Here is a 27,949-nt window from a genome sequence, read left to right on the forward strand (position 1 = left end):
TGTTCATGTCAAAATTAGTAAGCGAAACGCAGTTGCGCAGAAAATTTTGATGGCATATAGTAGCTGTATTTAGGAAGATCCTATCGTTTCGGACGACGCGTCTTGTAAGCAGAGATACTTATTTCGGTATAGGAGGCAGTGGGAAAAATCGCTACAGTTAATGACTGGCAAGCGGTGTGTTGTGATATTTGTTTATAATATTTGTATGTAAATTATACAGACGTGTTTCATTTTGTGAAAACATTTCACCAATACTCTTACATTCGAATAGCAACTGCTACTTCTCTGTTCGTAGACTGAAAGAACGATGATGTATTTGCCTCCAGCGACAGAAAATGGGCAGTATGAGTGTAGGCTGATTCCAGAACGTTGAGGAGGAAGTATTATGAATTGTGTGAATACATGCAATAGCGCAAAATGAAATAACTTTGTTATTTGCTCAGGAGTCTTCAGCACCTCGGTGCTCTGTTTAGCCCGTGTGTGTACCTTTCCGTTTAAAAGGTGACTGGCTGGATCAATGAAAGAAGGAATTGCGTAGGTGAAAGACTATTTTTTGATGCTCCCAGCGGAAAGTAGGGATGTACATCAAACTAAAAAAGAAGTTCAGTTTAGTGTTACTTGTGTAATGTAGAGACTGCGCAAGCTGTAAGAGCAATTACAGTTGTGAGGTAAGCTTTTAGGATTAATTGTTTACAGTGTCTTCACAGTTACAAAGTTGACGATGGTACTACACTTTAGTGGTAGTAAATGATCAGGTACAGCCTATAGCAAATCACACAATCTGAAAATTGTGATTGTGTAGTTAGCGTAATATTTTAGGGCCTATAAAAATTGTTATGGGCTGGACAAGTGACGAAGAAGGTGAAACTTCAGCCCATGCATCGGAATCAGACAGCCTTGAAGATTTGCGACCACTAAAAAAGGCAAGATATGTGTGGCAGATTAAAGGAAAATATCACCTAAAAAAGTCAGAGGAGGAACGTTCAGTTATACGAGGAGGCCCTGTACGTTGCACATGCAGTGAGTTTCCAAGTACAAGTAAAGATGCGCATGTGATTGATCAGCCTCCAGATAGGAAGCCAACAGTATCTGTAAATCCATTCTTTGGCATTTACCCAGTGGAGATGCCACAACCTCACACACAAAATATATGGCAGCTACACAGGTAATCAACTTATTTTTATTTCAGAGTTCATGTAACTATTGCAGAAGTTAAATTTAGGACATGAATGTAATCTGGCGTCCTTTGAATGGCTTTTAGTACAATAGTTGCATGTCTGTATTACTGATTATTTATTGGTATTTTTAAATACAGAAAATATCTTTATCCATCTGTGGCTCAAGTGGAGCAATTGTAAACGATTTTGAGAAGTTCTGCCTTTGATTTGAAGTAATTACTAGCTTGCTAAATTTAAACATAGACCTGAAATAAAAGCACTGCTCTTGGATTCATTCATCTGTTGTTTCTAACTGACATAATAACAAGTTGACATTTACCCCATGTGTTCACTTTTACCCCACTGAGTCAGAGGTAAAAGTAAACTGCAATATCATATTGTGGACTGAGTATTGATTTGCTGTCAAGGGTAACGAAGCCAACACTTTTCTACAACTTTTGAACATTTCCCTGAATAATTGTACCATTTTTTAATTACCCCAACCAATACGTAATGGAAGTTCCAAAATGAGCAATTTTTGAAAGGAATTTGTTACAAATACCGAAATAAACACTTTTTGAAAGAAACTTATCAAATAAAATTAAAACTGAGGCAGTACACATAAAGAGAACACAAAAATATATGGCTAAGCTTTTTTTCCTCATTTGATTTTAAAAGAGGCAAACACACATTTGTCAAGAGGTTGTAGTCTGTCAAGTAAATGACACGGCGAGCACACTAAACAAGTTATTTTGTATTGCCATTTCGACTGGTCGTAGACTAACATGGCTAGCATGCTCATCAAATGTTGAAAATGGCACTTTGACTGCATACATACAATATTTCTCTATACAAGTCATAAAATCTGTAGTGAACCAATGACGAACCATAGCCTTCCCCATCAACCCATTTGTTGAAGCAGCAGTGTAGTGTTCCTGGGTAGGTATTGCTCAGACATTCGTGAACTCTGAACTGCCCCACCCTTACGTACTTTCAGTGGTGACAAGTAAGAGTGTTCTGCTGCATCACAGGCCACAAAAGGTTGTTGAGTCTCTACCTGATGCAGCATACACCCTATTCAGTTCCTTTCCCTCTTTCCCAACAGCTCCTACTCAAGTTGGATCAGTGCAAAATCCAGACTCATCGCAGTTGAAGACAAAGCATGATTTCCACTAATATTTTAGCTCACATATTTAAAACAAATTATTCAGTTCATTGTAGAAGGTCTAAACTACAAATAAATCTCTGGTATTCTTTTGGCACTTCTGAAGGTGCTCAGGTTTCTCCAAAGAAATACACGTGTTGTTTCATAAAGGCCTTATACCATGTGGAGGAAGATCTTGGGGATGCTCAAGGCCTAATTTATTCAGTTGTACCCTTTGACCTAAAGAAGAAATTAGAACAAAGCTATGCAAGTCCTGTAGAAACATCAGATTTAATTCTGGACTCTCAGAAAAATATAAATTCCACCCTCGGTGGTGTGTGACTGATATTGTTATAACACTATGCACAACCCCATGACACATTGTTTATGATGTAGGCCTAACTGCAATACAGACACTTTTTAATGTAGGTCCTTGGCATTTTTCAAAATATTATATGGAATATCATCATCATCGTACCATTTTACAATCTCCACTCAGTATCTTTACGCAATTATCCCACTTTGTAATTTTGTAGGGGTAATGTTGAACATGCAGTCATTTTTATTGAGTGTGAAATTAAGTAATTCCAGTATTATAATCTGATTCAGGACTAAAAAATAACTATAAACCATAGATGTGTTCAACTTATCAATAGATAAAGAAAAAAATACAATTTTCTTTCTTCCAAATTCTTGAGCTAACAAACTGGTAGACACATCAACATTAAAAAGCTCACCAGTGTCATTCCATGGTAACTCATATTACGAAGTTATGCTTGCAATGTAAGTCTTGGGCAGTTAACAGAAGGAAATGTTTGTATTAAATATTTTTATAAATCAAAACATACTTTATACAGAAAGTTCCATAAACCTGTACCACAATAACTGTTACATTATTATATTTGAAGAGCCCAGGGAAAACATGACGAGAGTTCAGTAAACAAAATTTTTAGAAAAAAGTGGTTTTAATTTTCAAACAAAATCCTGGATCCTAAACAAAAAATAAGTATTATGATGTTACACTGATAAATAACATGTCTGGCACATTTTATTATGTAGGTAGACTTTTTGCATTAATGTAGTATATAAAAATAAGAATAAGAATCTTTATTAGCCGTTCAGTATTTTCTTATACAATGGGCTTCGTCAATAAGTTCAATTACAGTATAAAGATGGTTATATTCTCATAACAATGTATATGTAAATCATGTGAAATTTAGTGTAGTACAATAGCACACATTTGGAATTTTATATATTATTAATTTTACGATAGAAAGGAAAACATTATACAGATTTATATTAAGCAGGAAGTATTCATGTTGATGACACTATGTCATTATCATATACATGTTGATAACACTATGTCATTATCCTAAGCTGTTGATACAAATTTAGGTCCTACTACAGGCAGAGGTACCTTTCTCTATGTTAAAACAGCAAATCTACCATATTACAATCTTTAAATTCATCAATTGGGTAAAATGCTTTACCTTTGAGCCATTGACTCAATGTTGTCTTAAATTTACTTGTAGATACTGTTTGTACAATTTTAGGGAGCATATTAAACAGTTAGAGGCCTACATATTTATAACTATTATGTGTGAATATAATAGGGAAACATTCCACGCGGGAAAAATATACTTAAAAAAAAAGATGATGTGACTTACCATACGAAAGTGCTGGCAGGTCGATAGAAAAACAAACACACACATACATACACACAAAATACTAGCTTTCGCAACCAATGGTTGCTTCGTCAGGAAAGAGGGAAGAGCTTTCCGCTCCCGGGATTGGAATGACTCCTTACCCTCCCTTAAAACCCACATCCTTTCGTTTTTCCCTCTCCTTCCCTCTTTCCTGACGAAGCAACCATTGGTTGCGAAAGCTAGTATTTTGTGTGTATGTATGTGTTTGTTTGTTTTTCTATCGACCTGCCAGCACTTTCGTATGGTAAGTCACATCATCTTTCTTTTTAAGTATATAACTATTATGTATCTTAGACAGTCTAGAGAGTGGCAGATCTATTGTGGGGTTTCGTCTTGTATTGTGGGTGTGGACAGATGACCTAAGGGGATATTGAGCTATGTTTTCTTTTACGTGTAGTAAGCAATAATAGATGTACAAACAAGGAACTGTCATGATGTTAAGTTTTTTGAAATGTTCCCTGTATGTATCCCTAGGAGATAAACCCACTGTACATCAAAGAGCTTTTTTTTTGCCATCTGAAAATTGATATTGAATTGGGAGAATTTCCCCAGAGCAGAATACCATATGAAAGATGGGGGTGGATATAAGCAAAATATGAATGCAGCAGTAAGTTTTGGCTGACATTACTCCTAAGCTTATAAAGTAGGAACATAGCACGTGCAAGTTTAGATCAGACGTATGTGATATGTTTATCCCAGCTAAGTTTCTAGTCAATCATCATTCCTAGCAGTTTAACAGACGTATTTTCTTTGTTTGATACCTTTAAATTAAAGAATATTTCCTCAGTTTTTGTTTCATTTATGAATAGGGAGTTTGCACTAAACCAATGAACCGATTTTTCAAATATTATGTTATTTTTTTCTCGTACAGATTCGAGAGTCTGTCCTGAATTGATAAAAGTTGTATCGTCTGCATAGAGGACTGTTTTACAGGGTAAATACTGTGGCATATCGTTAACATACACTACAAACAGGAAGGGCCCAAGTATGGAGCCCTGTGGCACACCTCTTTTTATTGTTTGTGGGTTTGACATTACAATTGATTCATGTCACAAAAATGTCGGCAAAAAAGATGACTGCCTATTAATTTGTAGTGAAATCTATAAATATATTGTTTGTGTGTTAGTTTTTGAAACAGTTAAAATGTCACTTAATTTGTAGTGAAATCTATAAATATATTGTTTGTGTGTTAGTCTTTGAAACAGTTAAAATGTCACTTGATATAAATTGGCCTACATCATTACCTGAAACTAATACTGGGAGCGATGCATAAAATTTTTGGGCTTTGACAGGACAAAATTTTTTTAGGTGCTGAAGGTCATCAAACATTGCTTTTGGAACAGGTGTACGTCCATCAAATGCTTGTTCAGAAAGGTGAAAGCAGCTGTCAGGTAGAGACCCATAAGAATTGCCATCACATTAGAAGGAGAATTTAACAATGTTTTCACAGAATCAGTTGCATTTCCTGCTTTTTACATGAGACCAAACTTGGCGTTTGATAGCTCCACCAATTCCATCAACTGGCCTCTTCCCGTAAGAAGTTGCAAAGTACTTTCATGTTGTTCTTTTGCCATGACTCTTACTTAGAACTTTCAGAGCCTCTGCAATATATCTATTTTTAAGTTAGGAAGCAGGACCATCTTACCAGATTGTAACTTCGATATTATTTGATAGTTCTTCAAGAAGTCTATCAACATATGGACTGACAGTGTTTTTTGTGTGGTCTAGATACCAACACATAGGGGGCAGAAGTACCTGAATACCAAATCAAGGAGTGCGCATTGATTCCGCATGAGCATCTGAGACCCTTTATGAAATTTCGTAGACTTGTTTCGGGAGCAAGTGGCAACAATGCTTGCTTCAAATAGTGTCTGTATGCATTGGACAACTTAATTTTTAAGAGCACGTTGTCCAGAAGACACTCATTATCATACCGATTACCTTATTGTTTTTCAATTGGCATATTTTTATCATAGAGTCTACTCTGATGTTCTGTTTCTTACGGAGTTTAGAATGATCTATGAGATTTGACTCAGCCGTCTTGCGCTGTTCATCTGAGAGCTTCTTTCATAGAAGATTTATTTAAGCAGTAGGTGTTCTTTGTTTATTATATAATAGCACAATTTCTAGTTTCTTACTCTGTAATGATCATTTTAATGAAATTACTGCTGCATCCGGTACCGTTTCATTCCGTAAATTTTCTTTGATACACGAAACTGAGACACATCGTAACTTCTCGTTCAGTGTTTTGTTTGCCACAACTTCTCACTTGAGAGTGTTGTACTGGCGAATTTCGATAAATATTTCGGTAAATTTGGAAATAAATGAGGAACTGCTCCTGGTTTTAGTGACCACCTTGGTCTTGGCATTTTAACTTGTTTACCGTTGATGACAAACAAGTCTGTTTATGTGATAAGTTCCACAGCGAAATGTGAATCTCACACATAACAATGAGAGTCACATCTCTGTCTTTCCGAGGTATTGCTCTCATCGATTGGAAAATTCTACTTTGTTTTTTGGAGGTCTATAAAAAAATTACTTACTTTCTCTGTAGCCAGATCTGCATGCTGGGACAACACAGGGAGGCATTGTTTGTTGTTCTTCTTATTTTAAGATGGGAAACTGTAACTCCGAACACCACTTTATTACTGCAGCCTTCAACTGCAACGTTTACTCACAACACTTTTAAACAAACACACTAAATAAGGACAGACACTACCAACACATACCTCTCACCTGCAACCCCCCCCTCCCCCCCCCCCCCCCCACACACACACACACTTCTTTTACCTATTCTCCACACACACTCCTTTTACCTATTCTCCAAACTCCACAAATCCAACCCTACAGGTCTCCCTACTGGTACAATGCTGGCACCTTTGTTGACCAACACTTCCAAACTAATGGATACCAACCTTCCTAATGTCCTTGTGTTACAAAACCCACAACCTCTTTCTTTACCCTCCTACCCAGGCACTTTCTGACCCATAATTATTTTCCTTTCGAAAGCCAGATCTATCAACAGATGAGTAGTATTGCCATTGGTACTCACATAGCACCATCCTATGCCAACTTACTTATTGTAGTTGACCTGTTTGGCTCAAGGTTACTTTACCATTTAATGAAGGTATTTATATACGGAACGAGCTTGACAGTACGTAAGGATTGACTTTTTTCAGGCTCATAAACATTTTATTTTTATCTGTTATTACTTTTATGTTGTAATTTTGTGTACTGACACTTTCCATGACTTTGGACATTTGCTCCTCAATTTAGTCCTATGGAACTTGATGTGTAAATAAAATTAAATATCAGTCCTCACTGTACTTTGCCCCTACAGGTAATCCCCTACTTTATGCTGTTGCCCATCTCCCACAAAGCAGATGAGGGGTTGGACATGTGGGAGACTGGCTACATCCGCTGTCTAATAATGGGATAACTTGGGGTGTTTTTCGTATTGTGGGTTGACTGTAAGTGATCGATGTATTGTGAGATGCCAAGTCTTTAAGTGTTCCCCATGTGATAACAGTTACCTTCTTTCCTGTATTTCCTGGGCACCATCTTGTTTTCTCTTGATGTTGTGGTCCTGCTACGCAGTGCCACATATTTAACCACTGACTTTTTCCAGTATGCAGAGGAGTGTGGCCTATAAGACAGCTTGTAGATTTAAGTAACTCACTATGAAATCACAAAATGCTGTTTGCATTATTCTTCTGTATTCAAATTTGTTATCAGCTCACAACTGATAATTAATAATGCTTTTCAGACAACATGTTCATACATGATGCTTCAATGCTTCACCAAATCCATAAGTTCATACTTAGCTTGAGATATTCCAGCATAGACTTTAAACAACAATATTCATTTTTGTTTAATGCTTGACCATTGTCATCAGATCCTTTTCTTCTTTGGAGTCTACGGCACCCCCAAAGCACGACTGCAAAGTGCAAGTGACCCCTCACTGGCCAGTCCAAATTACGCATCTGTCGTTGGTACCATGCCCACATTTTTCTCTCTCATATCTGCACATAAATTCCAACAGAGCCAGGCACAGTAGATGGTCTTTACTCTACTGCTAATTGAAGTCACATTTTTCACATGCACATCTTTTATCAATCCAGTAAAAGGAAAGCGAGATATTTTGCTTTGCTTTATAGCAAGATGTACCACTACAGATTCCCCCACTAAGATCAAAGCTGCTGGTGGAATAACATAAACAACTAGAGACAATGATTTATCTCATAAGCAATCCATAAATTAATGTCACTTTTATATCGAGGTCTCATGTGAACTAAAGTCACTGTGTTCCTTTCAACATCAAATTAATACATACTATCATCATCAATTTTCTTACACTTGTCACCACGGCATAACCCATTTATTTTCTGACCATGTAAATATTTCTATCTTTGTATTTCAGAAACTTCGTTAGTATTGTAGAGGCAGTTTTTCTCTTTTGTTTTCTCCAGCTTCCACACCATACTTGTTTAAGGTAATTGTTCTAATGACATGGTTTGTTTAATTAGCATGAGGCGCTTAACTTAGCCTGCTATTTACCTTAAGGAATTACATGTTGGCATTTCATCTTATCTTACTTTCCACTTTTACAAATCTCAGAATTGTTCTTTTTCAACATCTACTTAAAGAAGAAAAAGTCTAAGGAATCAATTAATCCTGGTAAACCCATATGCTTTAACTGTTCTGGAAAAACTTTCCTGTTTTCATTCATTTTACTTTTACTAGTTTTGTATTCCACACACACACACACACACACACACACACACACACACACACACACACACACACAGAGAGAGAGAGAGAGAGAGAGAGAGAGAGAGAGAGAGAGAGAGAAGGGGGGGGGGGGAGATTGTTCCTCAGCGTAGTGGTCTTACCCAAAAATCTGTATAAAATATTAGTTTCTTACTTCCTTCTTCTCTCTTACCATTCATGTATCTCCATATTCTGTTATTATTTATGTGTTTATAAGTGCTTCTGAATAACATGGCTTATATTAGTATGTCACTTTGTAGTTTCTTAACTTTTATAACTTTCTGCCTTATCTCCACCCCCCACCCACCATTCAGATGACATCGTTAATACAAGCTCCAACCATTCAACTTACTGCAGGAAACTGAACATTTTCATGAGAAAGCAGAAAGAATAAAAAGAAAGACAACTTCAGTCTATGTCACTATGTCATTTTTTTCATGATCTCCAGCTGTAGCTGTGTAAAAAGTGTTTCCTTATCACTGTACAGTCCAGATAAGAAAAGGGTTACAGCAATACTAAAGATTGTGGAAATAAATATCTTGTTTTATTGTACTCTAGTATTTTCTTCAATTTTTATAGTAAATCTTTACCTTCCTGCAACAAATTACTAAGATAATGCTATACTTATCTATTTGAAATATAGGTGTATCTGTACCCTTTTAATAGATACACTTCATGTTGAAAAAATCTCTGTAAGATAGGAGGAGAAAGTTGAAAGACAATAGAATAGTCAAAGAGAAAGAAATTGGTTTATAGAAAATTAAAGATGATGTGACTTACCAAACGAAAGTGCTGGCAGGTCAATAGACACACAAACATACACACAAAATTCAAGCTTTCCCAACCAACGGTTGCTTCATCAGGAAAGAGGGAAGGAGAGGGAAAGACAAAAGAATGTTGGTTTTAAGGGAGAGGGTAAGGAGTCATTCCAATCCCGGGAGCGGAAAGACTTACCTTAGGGGGAAAGGAGGACAGGTATACATTCGCATACACACACATATGCATCTGCACATACACAGACACAAGCAGACATTTGTAAAGGCAAAGAGTTTGGGCAGAGATGTCAGTCAAGGCAGAAGTACAAAGGCAAAGATGTTGTTGAATGACAGGTGAGGTATGAGCGGCGGCAACTGGAAATTAGCGGAGGTTGAGGCCTGGCGAGTAACGAGAAGAGAGGACATACTGAAGGGCAAGTTCCCATCTCCGGAATTCTGACAGGTTGGTGTTAGTGGGAAGTATCCAGATAACCCAGTTGGTGTAACACTGTGCCAAGATGTGCTGGCCGTACACCAAGGCATGTTTAGCGACAGGGTGATCCTCATTACCAACAAACACTGTCTGCCTGTGTCCATTCATGCGAATGGACAGTTTGTTGCTGGTCATTCTCACATAGAATGCATCACAGTGTAGGCAGGTCAGTTGGTAAATCACGTGGGTGCTTTCACATGTGGCTCTGCCTTTGATCGTGTACACCTTCCGGGTTACAGGACTGGAGTAGGTGGTGGTGGGAGGGTGCATGGGACAGGTTTTACACCGGGGGCGGTTACAAGGATAGGAGCCAGAGGGTAGGGAAGGTGGTTTGGGGATTTCATAGGGATGAACTAACAGGTTACGAAGGTTAGGTGGACGGCCGAAAGACACTCTTGGTGGAGTGGGGAGGATTTCATGAAGGATGGATCTCATTTCAGGGCAGGATTTGAGGAAGTCGTATCCCTGCTGGAGAGCCACATTCACTGTCTGATCCAGTCCCGGAAAGTATCCTGTGACAAGTGGGGCACTTTTGGGGTTCTTCTGTGGGAGGTTCTGGGTTTGAGGAGATGAGGAAGTGGCTCTGGTTATTTGCTTCTGTACCAGGTCGGGAGGGTAGTTGCGGGATGCAAAAGCTGTTTTCAGGTTGTTGGTGTAATGGTTCAGGGATTCCGGACTGGAGCAGATTCGTTTGCCACGAAGACCTAGGCTGTAGGGAAGGGACCGTTTGATGTGGAATGGGTGGCAGCTGTCATAATGGAGGTACTGTTCTTTGTTGGTGGGTTTGATGTGGACAGACGTGTGAAGCTGGCCATTGGACAGGTGGAGGTCAACGTCAAGGAAAGTGGCATGGGATTTGGAGTAGGACCAGGTGAATCTGATGGAACCAAAGGAGTTGAGGTTGGAGAAGAAATTCTGGAGTTCTTCTTCACTGTGAGTCCAGATCATGAAGATGTCATCAATAAATCTGTACCAAACTTTAGGTTGGCAGGCCTGGGTAACCAAGAAGGCTTCCTCTAAGCGACCCATGAATAGGTTGGCGTACGAAGGGGCCATTCTGATACCCATGGCTGTTCCCTTTAATTGTTGGTATGTCTGGTCTTCAAAAGTGAAGAAGTCGTGGGTCAGGATGAAGCTGGCTAAGGTAATGAGGAAAGAGGTTTTAGGTAGGGTGGCAGGTGATCGGCATGAAAGGAAGTGCTCCATCGCAGCGAGGCCCTGGACGTGCGGAATAGTTGTGTATAAGGAAGTGGCATCAATGGTTACAAGGATGGTTTCCGGGGGTAACAGACTGGGTAAGGATTCCAGGCGTTCGAGAAAGTGGTTGGTGTCTTTGATGAAGGATGGGAGACTGCATGTAATGGGTTGAAGGTGTTGATCTACGTACGCAGAGATACGTTCTGTGGGAGCTTGGTAACCAGCTACAATGGGGCGGCCGGGATGATTGGGTTTGTGAATTTTAGGAAGAAGGTAGGGGTGCGGGGTTTTGGTGGGGTCAGGAGGTTGATGGAGTCAGGTGAAAGGTTTTGTAGGGGGCTAAGGTTCTGAGGATTCCTTGAAGCTCCGCCTGGACATCAGAAATGGGATTACATTGGCAAACTTTGTATGTAGTGTTGTCTGAAAGCTGACGCAGTCCCTCAGCCACATACTCCCGACGATCAAGTACCACGGTCGTGGAACCCTTGTCCGCCGGAAGAATGATGATGGATCGGTCAGCCTTCAGATCACGGATAGCCTGGGCTTCAGCAGTGGTGATGTTGGGAGTAGGATTAAGGTTTTTTAAGAAGGATTGAGAGGCAAGGCTGGAAGTCAGAAATTCCTGGAAGGTTTGGAGAGGGTGATTTTGAGGAAGAGGAGGTGGGTCCCGCTGTGACGGAGGACGGAACTGTTCCAGGCAGGGTTCAATTTGGATAGTGTCTTGGGGAGTTGGAACATTAGAAGTAGGATTAGGATCATTTTTCTTCGTGGCAAAGTGATATTTCCAGCAGAGAGTACGGGTGTAGGACAGTAAATCTTTGACAAGGGCTGTTTGGTTGAATCTGGGAGTGGGGCTGAAGGTGAGGCCTTTGGATAGGACAGAGGTTTCGGATTGGGAGAGAGGTTTGGAGGAAACGTTAACTACTGAATTAGGGTGTTGTGGTTCCAGATTGTGTTGATTGGAATTTTGAGGTTTTGGGGGGAGTGGAGCCGGAAGTGGGAGATTGAGTAGATGGGAGAGACTGGGTCTGTGTGCAATGAGAGGAGGTTGAGGTTTGCTGGAAAGGTTGTGAAGGGTGAGTAAGTTGCCTTTCCGGAGGTGGGAAACCAGGAGATTGGATAGTTTTTTGAGGTGGAGGGTGGCGTGCTGTTCTAATTTGCGGTTGGCCTGTAGGAGGATGCTCTGAACAGCCGGCAACTCTTTGCCTTTAAATATGTCTGCTTGTGTCTGTATATGTGTGGATGGATATGTGTGTGTGTGTGTGTGTGTGTGTGTGTGTGTGTGTGTATACCTGTCCTTTTTTTCCCCCCTAAGATAAGTCTTTCCGCTCCCGGGATTGGAATGACACCTTACCCTCTCCCTTAAAACCCACATCCTTTCGTCTTTCCCTCTCCTTCCCTATTTCCTGACGAAGCAACCGTTGGTTGCGAAAGCTTGAAATTTTGTGTGTGTGTTTGTGTGTTTTTTTATTGTGTCTATCTACCAGCGCTTTCCCGTTATATAAATATAAATAACTATATAAATAACAACTGATAATTAACAAAGCTTTTCAGACATGTTCATAGATGATGCTTCAATGCTTCACCAAAACCAGTTTGTACTTAACTCAAGATAGCCTGGCATAGACTCTGTATGGCAACCCTCATTTTTCGTTAGTGCTTGACGATTGTCAACAGACCCCTTTCTTCCTTGGAGTCCACAACACTACCCAAAGCAAGACTGCAAAGTGCAAGTAACCCATCACAGGCGAGTCCATATTATGCATCCACCGTCGCTTTCTGTGCTGTGCCTCCATTTTTCTTTCTCCTGCCTGCACATAAATTCCACAAACAGGGGCACAGTAGATGCTCTTTACTCTTCTGCTAATTAAAGTAACATTATTCAATTGCACATTTTTCATCAGTCTAGCAAAGGAAAGTGAGACGTGTTGCTATGTTTTGTAGCAACATGTACCACTACAAACTGTGCAACACAGCAACACCTGCTGCACTTGAAAATAGCCTTTAAGGTCAAAATTGGCCAATTGTGCAAAATATAATTAAATGAATACTTCTCAAAAACAGCTGAGGTGAAAAACTTCAAAATGTATCCTATACATCTCACCCATAAACAGATCTCCCATGCCAGCTCCTCATCAGACACTAGTAGACCTGTTAGCCAGCCACTAGCCAGCGCTCCTTCGATCACCCCGTAAGATCCTGTCCTTGAAAAGCTCAACCACATCCTTCACCAGGGCTTTGGCTACCTTTCGTCATGCCCTGAGATGACTGATATCGTATCCAAAATCCTACCCACATAACCCAAAGTAGTGTTTCGCCACCCATCCAACCTACAGACTATCCTTGTCCATCCCTATTGCAATCCTGCACCCTATGGGTCATTTCCTTATGAGCAAATCAGTTGCAAGATCTGTCCCATACACTTTCCCTCATCTGCTACCACAGTCCAGTCACAGGCGTTTCCAACCCTACAAAAGACAGGGCCACATGTGAAATCGGCTGTGTTGTGTATTAGCTATGCTCAGTTACTGTGGAACATTCTATATGGGCATGACAAGCAACCAACTCCCTACTCACATGAATGGCCACAGCCGAACTGTGGCAAACCACAAACATGACCATCCAGTTGCCGAACTTGCAATGCACTGAACACAAATGACTTCTGCAGCTACTTCAGTATGTGAGCCATTTGGATACTCTCTTCCACTACTAGGTTTTGACCTCAAAAAAGTGTATGACACTTCTTGGAGGTACAACATCCTTTGCCAACTTTCATGAATGGGGACTATGTGGACACCTACCACTTCTGATCCAATCCTTTCTCGAGGACCAGCATTTTCGTTATCGCATTGGCGATGCCATGTCTGACTGGTATGTTCAGGAGAATGGGGTGCCCTAAGGCGGTGGCCTCAGTGTCACATAGTTTGCCATTGCTATCAATGGCACTTTTTCCACAGTCAGGAGACCTGTCAAATGCTCTTTGTTTGTGGATGACTTTGCAATCTTCTGCTCTTCCACTGATGAGGCAGCTACATCTGACCATTAGGAGGCTGGAAACCTGGACCCAGACAACTGGTTCTAGATTCTCACCCGAGAAGACTACATGCGTCAATTTTAACCATGCTCATCGGAGTTTATTATTTGACTCTAAATTAACTTGGCTTCCACACCTGAAAGACCTATGAACAAGTGGCTTCCAGTCATTGAATATTTTGAAATGCAGTAGCAGAAAAACATGGGGAGCTGACAGGTCCCTCCTCCAGCAGTTTTGTAGGGCATTTGTTCCATGACACTTAGATTATGGCAGCATGATCTGTGGATTGGCCTATCCTTCCTACCTCAGTATGTTAGATGCTGTCCACCATGAAGGCATTCGGATATTGACTGGAGCCTTTCAGACTAGCCAAGTTCTGGGTCTGTGTGCAGAGGCTGGAGAACCCCCACTCTGGATTCGGTAATGTATCATTTGTCTCGACGGACACTGAAAATCTCAACTTGACCTCAGTCATGGACATTTAGTTCAGTGATCCAACCCACCTTGGAACGACTGTTCAGGAAACGGTCCCATGCGACCAAGCCATTTGGTATACATGCTACAGACACTCTGTGATCTGGGTCTCTCAGGCATCAAAATACACAGCCAGGGATGGACCGCATTGCCGCCTTGGCATCTTCAGGGGCCCAAAATGATTTTAAGTTTGACACAGTATAAGAAAACCTGTACTCCAGATTTTGTTTTTACAACTTTGTTTTCGTCCATTTTAAGTACATACCACAGTTTCATCATTGTTTAAACAGATGGATCCCAGCAAGAGAATGCTCTTGGTTGTTCTGCTGTTTTCCCTGATCGGGTTTTTGAAGTGCATCTTTCAGAACAATTTACAAATTATGATGCAGAATTATATGGCATTCTGATGTCACTGGAGATTGTTCAGACATTACCGTACAGGTTTCTTGTCCTTTCAGACTCTCTTAGTGCACTGCAAGCACTTCACCAAGTGTATCCAGTGGACGTGCTGATTAACCTCATCCACGACTCCTTACAGCAGCTCCAACGCCGTGGCAAGGTGGTGATTGCTGGGTACCTGGCCACATTGGGATACAGGGCAATGACATAGCCGACAAAGCTGCCAAGGAAGCATGTTAGGAGAGTGTTGTCCATAAATGTCCCATCCCGTTGCACGCCATCATCTCATTTTCTGACAGATGCATCAGTGGGAGACTGAATGGTTGCAGGTGACAGACAACAAACTGCAGTCATTCAAATCAACCACAAAGGCATGGCGGACTTCCATGTCAGCCTCGCCACTGGAAGGAGGTTCTGCTTACCAGACTGTGCATCGGGTATAGCCCTTTAACACATGGCTTCCTCCTCCAGTGGGAGAAACCACCACTCTGCGAAGTTTGTGGCATGCCGATTTCAGTTCAGCATATTGTGGCTATGCGTGTCCTACATACTGATATTAGGGCAGCCCTCAGTCTCGCTGGAGACCTGCCAACCATCCTCGCAGATAACGATTCCAGTGTTACAAGGGTGGTGAAATTTTGTGAACTGTCATGCCTCATCCCTAAATTGGTGGGAAAGAGCGGAAGACTTTTAAACTGCTGTGCATGTGGGGACAGCCTTCGTCCCCACTTGTGAGATTTGCGTGCTGAATTCTTGTCAGGGCGCTGATGACCATGATGTCGAGCACCCCCTCAACCCAAATCATCCCCATCATCATCATCATCATCATCATCATCATCATCATCCAGCACTAGGTAGGAATCTGTTTCCAGCATTTCTTAAGCTCTACCAGTTCTTTTGACCTAAACTTCCACTAACCTGTTTCCCACTGCCTCAGTTTATCTTTTTCATTCTCTTTTCTGTCCACATCACTCCTTCGCTGTCCAGTTTGTGTACTGTCCTCTCTCTCTCTCTCTCTCTCTCTCTCTCTCTCTTTTTCCCTCTACCCCCCCTTCCTCGTTGTCCCACTCCCTCCCCCTTTTACAACCCCCCTTCCTCCTGTTTTCCACCCCACCTCCTTTCTTTCTTTCCTCCCTTCTCCATCCCTCTTCCTCTGTCTCTTCGGTCCCCATTCGTCCTCTCATTTTCTCCCCCGCCTCCCCCTAACCACTCCCTCTTTCTGTCTCTCATACTCTCTCCTCTCTAAACTCATCTCGGGCAACTGCAGAGTGATCTGTGGAAAGATATAGCTCACACTATCCAACTACCCCCTCCTCGCCTTGTGCGTTCCTCCCAGGGGGCCCACAGCTCTTTTCTGGATACGTGTGTGGCGTGCTCAGGTCCCCAAGTTATTGCAGCCTTTCTTCTTTACTGGGCTGCTTTACCTTCCCCTTCCTTCTCCTTCCCTGTCCTTAACCTTTCACTTAGCCCCTTCCTTTCCCTCTCTTGGTGTTCTTATTTATGTCGGCCGAGCTAGCCTCCAGACTTCACTTTGTCTTGCGGTTTTGGTTTGTTTGCTTTTCCTCCTCTTTTTTGACTTTCTTTTTCTGGTCCCCCTCACAGGGTTTGAACTTTATCTATAAAGCTGAAACATGTACTGTCAGCCAGATGGGGAAGAACTCCTCCATAGTGTCTTTGGCATGGTTCCTCTCCCCTTCCTCCTCATCCTCTCCTCTCTCATTTCCTCCTTCCTCTCCCTCCCCACCAAAGCCCTTTTGCTTTCTTGGTAGGTCACCAGCGTGGTAGCCAGTCCATGTGGTGGGGCTGTTATGTACCCATCTGGCTGAACCCCATGACACCACAGGGATCCTGCTGCTGGTTCCTGCACTGTGAACACCTTGTGCAAGTCTAGGAGTGATTCCTCATCCTTGTAGAGCACCAGAACTCCCAACAACAACCGTCCAGACAGGTAGCTGTTGGTGCGGCTGGCTGATACCAATGAAGTGAGCCCCTGTACGGAGTGGGTGGTACCAGGGTGGATGTTTGGCACATGAAATGTGTTAAGCTCCCTGCCACTCATCTGTGGCTGCGTCTCTTCCTAGGAATAGTTTTGTCTCAGTTCCTGTTTTTGCCTTCCTGGCCTTGCCCTTCTTGGCTACACCCACGAAGGAGGGCCAAGCCCGCCAGCTTGAGGCAAAACCCTTTCCATGGTTCCTAACACATCGAGGATAAGTTCAGGGAAGTTGAGTCCTTAAGCAAGATGAGATCTGGCTCCCCCCTTATAAAGACAACATCTACCACTCAGTCAGTCTTCCTCCGTGCCTGTGATCATTTAGGAGACGTCCCAGTGAATATCACTCCTCGCACAGTATGACACAGGGTTTCATTTTCCATAGGGACCTTATCCTCCAATCCGACTCTCCTCTACCTTTGAGTCAGTTACGTCTTCTCCTCTTCTCCCTTCCTCCTTAACCCTATCCTACCTCCCCTCTCCCCTTGCCCCCCTGGCGCCTTCCGTCCCTTCCCCTCAAGGAACTGCCCCACCCCCTCCTCCTCAGCCAGAGAAGTCATCCCCTTCCCTTACTGATAATACCAACACCTTCTCTCTCCCTCCAAGGATAGGGCTTCCCTGGCTTCCCATGGGGCTTTGCCACCTCCTCCTCATCCTGAATCAGACACAGTTTTTATAGATGTCAGCCCATCCTCATCAGCGATGACCGCTGACTCAGTGAAATGACCTCCCCTTGGCTTTTTTTTGTCTCACCTGGACTCTTGCCACACAATAATCCAGTGGAATGGTAATGGATATTACTGTCAACTACCAGAAATTTAACAACTCATTTCCTCTTATTCTGCATTTTGTCTGGCTCTTCAAGAAATGCACTCCTGTGGTGATAACTCTCAAACATTTCATGATTATCAGGTGCTCTGTCAGAACCTTGATGGCCCTGGGATAGCATCTGGAAGGGTCTGCACTTTGGTTCCCACCGATATCATTAGTGACTTGATCCCCCTTCGTACCAACCAGGAAGCAATAGCAGTACAAGTGCAAATGACCCCAACAATCACCATTTGCAATGTCTACCCCCCTCCACGTAGGCCGTTTCCTTATGTTGAATTGCCTACTTTAATACAGCATCTTCCGCCTCCGTACTTCCTCCTCAGGGACTTCAATGCACTCCAACCCCCTGTGATGGAGTGCCACTTCAACAGGTTGGGGTCTTCTAATTGACCAATTTATTACAGACTTTGATTTGTGTCTCCTCACAAGGGAACCTCCCCATCGCACCCACCTCAGATTTAGTTATAACTTGGCACAGTGGATAGGCCTTGAAAAACTCAACACAGATCAATCGAGAAAACAGGAAGAAGTTGTGTGGATCTATGAAAAAAATAAGCAAAATATACAAACTGAGTAGTCCATGCGTAACAAGCAAAATCAAGGACAGTGAGAGCTCAGGAGCGCCGTGGTCCCATGGTTAGCGTGAGCAGTTGTGGAATGAGAGGTCCTTGGTTCAAGCCTTCCCTTGAGTGAAAAGTCTAATTTTTTTTTTTTTTTCAGTTTATGTGACAAACTCTTATGTTTTGATCACTTTTTGGGAGTGATTATCACATCCACAAGAAAATCTAAATCGGGCAAGGTAGAAGAATCTTTTTACCCATTCGCCAAGTGTACAAGTTAGGTGGGTCGACAACATATTCCTGTCACGTGACGCACATGCCGTCTACAGTGTCGTATACACTCCTGGAAATTGAAATAAGAACACCGTGAATTCATTGTCCCAGGAAGGGGAAACTTTATTGACACATTCCTGGGGTCAGATACATCACATGATCACACTGACAGAACCACAGGCACATAGACACAGGCAACAGAGCATGCACAATGTCGGCACTAGTACAGTTATATCCACCTTTCTCCCATGGAGACGATCGTAGAGATGCTGGATGTAGTCCTGTGGAACGGCTTGCCATGCCATTTCCACCTGGCGCCTCAGTTGGACCAGCGTTCGTGCTGGACGTGCAGACCGCGTGAGACGACGCTTCATCCAGTCCCAAACATGCTCAATGGGGGACAGATCCGGAGATCTTGCTGGCCAGGGTAGTTGACTTACACCTTCTAGAGCACGTTGGGTGGCACGGGATACATGCGGACGTGCATTGTCCTGTTGGAACAGCAAGTTCCCTTGCCGGTCTAGGAATGGTAGAACGATGGGTTCGATGACGGTTTGGATGTACCGTGCACTATTCAGTGTCCCCTCGACGATCACCAGTGGTGTACGGCCAGTGTAGGAGATCGCTCCCCACACCATGATGCCGGGTGTTGGCCCTGTGTGCCTCGGTCGTATGCAGTCCTGATTGTGGCGCTCACCTGCACGGCGCCAAACACGCATTCGACCATCATTGGCACCAAGGCAGAAGCGACTCTCATCGCTGAAGACGACACGTCTCCATTCGTCCCTCCATTCACGCCTGTCGCGACACCACTGGAGGCGGGCTGCACGATGTTGGGGCGTGAGCGGAAGACGGCGTAACGGTGTGCGGGACCGTAGCCCAGCTTCATGGAGATGGTTGCGAATGGTCCTCGCCGATACCCCAGGAGCAACAGTGTCCCTAACTTGCTGGGAAGTGGCGGTGCGGTCCCCTACGGCACTGCGTAGGATCCCACGGTCTTGGCGTGCATCCGTGCGTCGCTGCGGTCCGGTCCCAGGTCGCCGGGCACGTGCACCTTCCGCCGACCACTGGCGACAACATCGATGTACTGTGGGGACCTCACGCCCCACGTGTTGAGCAATTCAGCGGTACGTCCACCCGGCCTCCCGCATGCCCACTATACGCCCTCGCTCAAAGTCCGTCAACTGCACATACGGTTCACGTCCACGCTGTCGCGGCATGCTACCAGTGTTAAAGACTGCGATGGAGCTCCGTATGCCACGGCAAACTGGCTGACACTGACGGCGGCGGTGCACAAATGCTGCGCAGCTAGCGCCATTCGACGGCCAACACCGCGGTTCCTGGTGTGTCCGCTGTGCCGTGCGTGTGATCATTGCTTGTACAGCCCTCTCGCAGTGTCCGGAGCAAGTATGGTGGGTCTGACACACCGGTGTCAATGTGTTCTTTTTTCCATTTCCAGGAGTGTAGAATATATCAGACGTGTTTTCCTGTGGAGGAATCGGTTGACCTAGGCCTTGGGATCAAATGTTTTCGGTTCCTATTGGAGAGGCACGTCCTTTCATCTACTAATCACACGGTTTTGAGGCGTGATCGCAAAACACAGGCACTAACTTATTACAGTGAACAGAGACGTCGATGAACGAACGGACAGATCATAACTTTGCGAAAATAAAGAATGCAAATTTTTCACTGGAGAGAAGATTTGAACCAAGAACCTCTTGTTCCGCAGCTGCTCATGCTAACCACGGAACCACGGTGCTCCTGCGCTCCCTGTACCCTTGATGTTGCCTATGTTGCACACGGACTACTCAGTTTGTATATTTTGCTTATTTTTTCATGGTTCCACACAACTTCTTCCTGTTTTCTCGATTGGTCTGTGTTCAGTTTTTCAAGGCCTATCCACTGTGCCAACTTATAACTAAATCTGAGGGGGGTGCGATGGGGAGGTTCCCTTGTCAGTGATAGTTCCCCTACCTACTCCAGTACCGCTCATGGTACCTTTTTTGCTACTCATCTCTGTCTCCTCCCCTGCTCTCGTGGCTTCCCTGTATTGGTCACCCCATGATGATCTTTGTCACAGTAAGCACTTTACTGTGATTCTATCATTTGCTGCTGACAGGCCCACATGTTGGGCATTCTGCAGAGCCTTTTTATATGCTGTGATGTGCAACACCTCTCTCTGGATCACATTGCTACATTCATGCAAGATGTCTCCGCTACTTTTCTTCCTGCCACTGGGACTGCTTGTCCCCCTATCCACAGGTTTCCCTAGTCCTCGACTGGTACTGTGGTTGACCAAGGAGTAGCAGCTGCTATCCAGGAGTGCTGACAGGAGCTGCAACAATTTAAATGACACCCTTCATAGACCAACCTTATCGCTTTTAAGAATCTCGGTGCTAAGGCTCGCTACCTTGGTAAGCAGAGTAAAAAGGAATGCTGTGAGCACTTTTTTCCTCCCTGGGGATGTACCTTTTCATCGCAGGTTTGGTCCAAGCTCCATTGCCTTCTGGACCACCAGTAACAGTCAACTGTCAAGGGTCTCATCTTACAGGGTGCTCTGTGTACTGGTACATTGTTCCCTGCAGAACACCTCGTGACACACTTCGCGACATCATCAGCTTCCTATTCCTATACTGCTACCTTTCTCCGGCACAAACACCGAGTTGAACAAACAGTCCTATGTTTCAACCTCCTCCAAGCCAAATCCTGTTATGAACCCATCACTGAATGAGAATTCTTGCAGCTTCTTATTTCTTCACAGGATACAGCCACAGACCAGATTCCATCCACAACCAGATGATCTAGCACTTGGATGTTACTCAGAGGCAACATCTCCTCAGGGTCTTAACTGCATTTGACTCACAGGTTCCTTCCCCTTGCAATGGCGAGACAACGTAGTTATCCCCATCCCTAAGCCCAGGAAGAACCCAACATCTCTTGACAGCTACTGCCCGATTAGCCTGATGAATGTACTTTGTAAACTGCTCAAGAGAATGATTAGCTTCCAATTACATTGGGTGCTTGAATCTTGGAGCCTTTCGTCTCCGTATCAGTGTGGCTTCTGGGAAGAATGATCTCCAACTGACCATTCACTCAGATTGGAAAGAGCAACGTGACAGGCTTTTACAAACCTCTGGCAGATTGTAGCAGTGTTCTTTGATCTACATAAAACGACAACATGGCTTGGGTTTGTCATATTTTAGTTACTGTCCATGACTGGGGCTTTCCCAGCCCCTTTTAGAGTTTTATCTGCGTGTTTTTATCCCTCCAACTCTTTCGGGTTCAGGTTGTCACTTCACTCAACACCCCACAGGTGCAGGAGAATGGTATCCCGCAGGGTGCTGTGTTAAGTGTCACATTCTTCCTCATCACCATCAATGGGATTTGTGACCTCTGTTGCGCCTCTGGTAGCTCCAGCTTTGCAAGTCGACAATTTTTGCGACTGGTGCATCTCCCACTTGGTAGCATCTGCTGAACACCAGCTTGAAGGCGCTATCCGATGGACCTCTGCATGGGCACCCTCCCATGGCTTTCAGCTCTCTCCCTCCACAATGCGGGCTATGTATTTTTGCTGTCGACCCATAGTACACCTAATGCAGAACCTTGTTATGCGACCAGCACATAGATGTTGTACCACAGACCCATTTATTGGGCCTTATTTTTGATAAAAAGATGACGTGGCCGCCCCACGTTTGCCACTTGAAGACTGCCTGCATGCAGAAGCTTAATGCTCTCTGCCTCCTGGTCCACACATCTTGGGGTGCAGACCCTGCTGCTCTTCTCCGTCTTTACTGCACTCTGGTTTTGTCCAGACCAGATTATGGTTGTCAGGTATATAGCTCAGTGGCTCCTTCCACTCTGAAACTTTGTGACCATGTTCATCATTGTGAGATGCGATGCGCAATCAGTGCCTTTCACATTAGTCCTGTCAGCAGTCTCCTCTTTACGAATGTGAGGGGCCAGTTCCTGGTTTCTTACGCAGTCACCATTTGACAATTCCCTGACCATCCTGTGTACCCTGTCCTCTTTGCAACTGTTGGAAGTCTACCTCCTGATATCTACCCTTGGATGGAATTAGCGGTTGGAATGTGTCATACTTCGGGATCTCCATTCACTGGAATGTGCAATGTGTATTTTCTCCCACACCCCTGCTTGAATGGTGCCTAGACCACAGATTAGAACCGACCTATTTATTAAAAGATCATAAGGGCTCTGGTTGCCCTCATGATACTCCAGCATCTTGTACATTCCATTCTTGAAGAGTTCCAGGGTGCCACAATCTTCTACATTGATGATTCTAAAACAGTAGATGTCGAAATACACTTTTACATCTCCTACTGGCATGGCACACCATTTACTGCTGGGATCATGTAGTGTGTTCACAGCAGAGCAGCTAGCCATTAACAGGGCCCTCCATTGTGTTTCTCAGGCCTCTCTCCACAGTGTTTTAATATGTACCAACTCAATGAGTAGCTTGCAGGCTATAGACTTGCTACTCATGTCACTCTTTGCTCTTTGCTATCCATGACCTCCTCTCTGCCCTTGGCTATGCCACGTGCTCCGTTGTCTTCCTCTGGGTCTGAAGTCATGTTAGCATTCCAGGGAATGAACTGGCTGATTGTTTGGCTAGAGAGGTAGATACTTCTCCCCCATTTCCTTTGATGATTCCAGGTGCAGATATGCGGATACACATCAAATCCCTCTTTGCCTGAAAGTGGAATGATACCTGGTGCACTACCACTCCCAGTAATAAGCTCCACACCATCAAGGAGACTAATGCAGTTTGGCACCTTTCCTTCTGCTGCTCTCGGAAGGAGTCCACTGTCTTATGCCATCTAAGTATTGGTCGTAGAAAGCTCACCCACACTGTGGCTGTGGAGCCAGACTAATGGTATCCCATATACTGGTGGAAAAACCTCTTATTTTAGTCCTTTATACTAAGTATAGCCTTCCAGATTTCTTGTCTTTAATATTAGCAGACAATTCACAGTTGGTTGAACTTGCCCTCAGTTTCCTATGTGAAAGTGGTTTTTATTTTCAGTTATAAGGTTTTGCTCTGCACCTGGAGCTGGGGCAGCTTGTTTGTGGTTAGGGCCTCCCTTCCTGTTTTCTAGGTCTGGGACCCATGACTACTCCCCCATGGAAAGACCACTCTTTTATCCATCGGTTTTTCCAGTTTCTAGATTTGATGTGCCCTTTTATGTCTTCCCCTGTGTGTGTTTTAACTTCTTCACTTTGTAGTGTGACACCTGTGATTGGACCTGCCCACTATCTTCTGCAAGTAACATTTGAATCAAGGGGACTGATGACCTCGCTATTTAGTCCCCTAACCCCCATCTATCAATCAGTCAATCAATTGCTTCGTACATTCTTCCTTACACACTCCCTGCCTCCATCTGCCCAGGCAACCGCTCTCAATAATCGCTGATCAACAGTCAGTCTCACTGCTGTCGCACGCGTGCGCATGTGTGTGAAGGTGTGCACTTTTGCTAGAAAAAGAGCAAGAGGTTGAAAGCTAGTGTAAGTACTCTTTTCTGTTCTGTTTTTCTGTAAACCTTACATTAAAGTCTCCATTTTGGTAAAATTTGACTCCAGACATACCACACTGTCTAACCTACAAACTTGCTAAGCCCATTGCATTCATTAATGCACTAGAATCCCACCAAATGGTGAGCACGCGGACAACTTTGTCAGTTTAGACTCGGAATGAGCTCAGTGAACCCAAGGTTCAAAAGATGAAGACCAGCGAAAGCCATCAGTCCTTGTAACCAATAACTTTGTACAATACACTCTTTAACATTGTGTGAAGTGATGACAGAATGTAGTGTGTCATTGGAGATGGAAGATCTTGTGAATAAAGTTGCTCATTGATGGATAACTCTGCCTGAGTCCACATGTGTTTATCTAGCTGCTTGTGGAACAGACATGGATATCTCTTTCAGACCAAAACCACTAAAGTGAATCACGCAGACCCCTGATCAGAACCACCACCAGACTATGCCAGCTGGCATGTCCTTTCAGCTATTATAGACACCAGGACCAGTTTCCAGAAGGCTTTCAGCCAGCCACGGCCCAGTCTTTCTGTAATACTTATAAACGAGTTGCGGTTGGAACCAGCAGTTATGTTTGGAACCAACAATAGAAGCTCAAGGACAAGAGTGTCTCCCTTGAAGACATTTGTTTTCCACCACATGTTGGAAGCAAACTTTTGAAAGCCGTGGTGGGAAGCAGAATTGTGCAGAGTAATGGTGTTAATGAAAGCAGGAAATGACCTGTGAGAGTGCCGAGATATTGCTCCGTAAGGCTGACTGCCTGAGTGTTGAAATAGTTTTGTGGAGTGGTTTGCAGCTTGCAAAATGGAATAGTCAGCCAGCAGCCCTCGTAGATGTATCAGCAATTTTTGGACTGCTTGGGGCAGAGGTGAAATTTCGAAGTGTGTTTGTGAAGTTGGTAGTCAGTGGCTGAGCAAGTTAGTTTTTCAAGTATTGAAAGCCTACAAGAATTTGAAAGTGTGTTCTCATACATGGATATGGAATTCTGGTTGAGTAATTTCCAGTTTTCAGAGTGCGTGCTCATGCTCATTTTCCAGAGGGTTCAGATTAATTGTGGAGACATTAGCTACTCTAAGGTGTGTTTAATGGATGAGGGCATGGCAAGGTCTAATTGAAACCGACAAATTCCATTTGATTTAGTGGAAACTTGAAGTGTGGTATTTCTTGTGTCTTTCTCACAATTTACTTTCAGCTGTATTCCTGTCGATTAATCATTAGAAGTTGAAGGGAGTCAGCTGGAGGTAGTATTTGAACTGTTAATAGTGTATATTTTCCAGTCTAAAGGTCAGATTGCAGAATCGTTCTTAAACTAGTTGAATTGATGCAGGGCAATTTATTAGTGATGTATGAGTAGTGACAATTGAAGCCCTGTTTTGTGAGTCAAAGTGAGCCTGGCAACCCTTATTTAGACAGGTTTAATTGTGTAGCAGTACAGAGGATTAACCTATGGATGCCAGTAATTGTTTCTTAGTAAATTTATGGAGTAATACATCACATAGTAAGTCTCTCACACAGCACATAATGAAGAGTGAGTGGTTTGTGGTTGCAGGCACAAGTGGGACATCATGCACAAAGTGGGAGCTCCAAAGATGAGATGAGAGGAATGTTTGAGGATCACCAGGTTATTTTGTCTACCAATCAATATCCAGTGTTCAGATTATGAATCTGCACATGGTACATCCATATCAAAATGAATTTATTAAGGTTAAGAGAGAGACTTACTACAATAAAATCAGTGACATAGGTTCAGAATCTAGCTCAGTGTATTCAATGAGAACACCTAAGCAAGCTGAACAGTCCTTAAAATTGCCAAAAGATGGAAGAATTCTCTTTTACGTAGAATCCCTGTAACTCCAGCAAAGGTATTGCCACAATATTATGGGTATTGACAAATAATGATTGTTGAGTGAATAGTCTGAAGTAGGTGTAACAGATGTCAGAAATATTATAATCCCAGCCAATGGCAAGTTTGGAAAGACTGCCTATATTGTGATTTTTCAATTGGCAGAATTTCCCATAGCATCATCCCATTTTTATTTCTGGTCCTTTGCCTCCTCCCAGATCATCTTTGTTCTACTTCTTGCCTTCTCACACCCCTCATGGAAGTATGCCTTTAGTTATTTTTTTATTTATTTCTCAGTGTAAATTTATCATTTTCATTTCTGGATGTCTCATGATGAATCTCAAATACATTTGAATCTTTACTTCTATCGTTTCAGATGGCAAGCAAGGCAAGTGGCACGCTGTTTTGTGGACAACACTATAAATCGTGTTCTTGAAGACATGGGCTTGGTACCACTGCCTCCTGGAAATGTTCCTCCTCCACCGCTTCTTGAGGATGGCACAGAGCAAAGTTCAGTCAACAGCAGAGGAGGTGGACATACTGAGCTAGAAGATGAAGCTGTACTGATGGCAATACACAGTCATGGTCTGCAGCGGCCTTCCACATTGACTCAGCAGCAGCGTCACCGGCAGACAGTTCCTGTGTGTTCAGCCCCCACAGAGCCTGTGGTAGCTGAACATGGTGATTTCCTGGATGCAGCAGTGGCTGTTGCCATTGAAAAGAAAGGACTTGGTACTTTAGCAGCTGCCACTGCTGCAGCTACTGCCGGTGCTGAAACTGGATGATACAACTGATATGTGTTAAGCACCATACTCTTCCCTCTGCAGTTGCTTTTCAGCGGTTTGAATGACAGAGTTATGGAGATACTAAATGATGGCCAAAGAATTTGTGGAGCCTCTCAAATAGTTTAGCTTTCTTTGTTACAGAGAAATTGATGACCTGCAGTGAAATTAAATGTAAAAAAAAAAGATCTAAATTACTAACTGCTTACATAATTTCAGTGCTCTTTTAATATGAAACGTTAATGTAGCTACTTATAAGGATGTATACTTGAACATATACATGAATGAGAATGCTTGGATGATAGGTAAAATTTTCATTTATATTTTGATAATACCAATTGGGAAGGTAGACAATGAAGAAACATTGCAAAACCAGTATTTATTGTTCAGAGCAACCCACTTCACATTATACATCACAGTTCAGTAATGGCAGGTATAGATACTGTACATTAACTTCCTTAGATGGTATGTTTGTATACGGGGCACTAATACTGTTCCAATATTGGAACGCACTGGGACAGTTTCATCTGATGATCTCTCACTTGATAGTGTTGAGAAATATTTATAGCATGTAGTTGTGACATACTGTTCCTATGGCTATCTATATTTGTAATTCTTTATTACAGCTGCAAATGAAGTTTCTTCTAAGGGCTTCTTTCATATATGGACAGCTTACCTAGGAGCTTTAGATATGCATTTGGAAAAATGTTTTTCTGATAATATAGTGTGTGACGTTATACTTTACAGTCAGTTGCAGGCATCATAGCAAATTACTAAAAGATGCTACCGGGTATGTGTTATGGGAATTGCAGCAGTGAAAAGGCATGTCATTGCTTTCTTTGCAGTATCAGCAGAGAGAATGATTTTTCTGTTTCATCTTGTTCATTGTGACTGCTTTCTGTAAATTTCTGAAACACTTGTGTATACGACTAAGTGAATAAACAGATCATATTTGACTAAATTCATTCAGTGTCTCAGCAGTTGTCTGT

At 43.0% G+C, this 27,949-nt stretch overlaps 1 protein-coding gene across 1 annotated transcript; it reads left to right on the forward strand.

Moving 5' to 3' along the window:
* The first annotated feature begins 16 nt into the window (after positions 1–16).
* Positions 17–27,925, forward strand: LOC124621953. The gene is made up of 2 exons (XM_047147475.1): positions 17–1,165; positions 26,555–27,925. The coding sequence occupies exons 1-2, from the start codon at positions 837–839 to the stop codon at positions 26,961–26,963; spliced, it is 738 nt and encodes a 245-aa protein (XP_047003431.1). The 5' UTR covers positions 17–836; the 3' UTR covers positions 26,964–27,925.
* The last annotated feature ends 24 nt before the right edge of the window (positions 27,926–27,949 follow it).

Source organism: Schistocerca americana, chromosome 7, assembly GCF_021461395.2.
Source record: "Schistocerca americana isolate TAMUIC-IGC-003095 chromosome 7, iqSchAmer2.1, whole genome shotgun sequence".
Lineage (NCBI taxonomy): Eukaryota > Metazoa > Arthropoda > Insecta > Orthoptera > Acrididae > Schistocerca > Schistocerca americana.

What these genes read in the sequence shown, in the direction of transcription:
- LOC124621953 (XM_047147475.1), top strand. Translation starts at nt 837, where the DNA reads ATGGGCTGGACAAGTGACGAAGAAGGTGAAACTTCAGCCCATGCATCG. An exon ending in AATATATGGCAGCTACACAG is followed by an intron (nt 1,166 to 26,554) that starts GTAATCAACTTA and finishes CTATCGTTTCAG; the next exon opens with ATGGCAAGCAAGGCAAGTGG.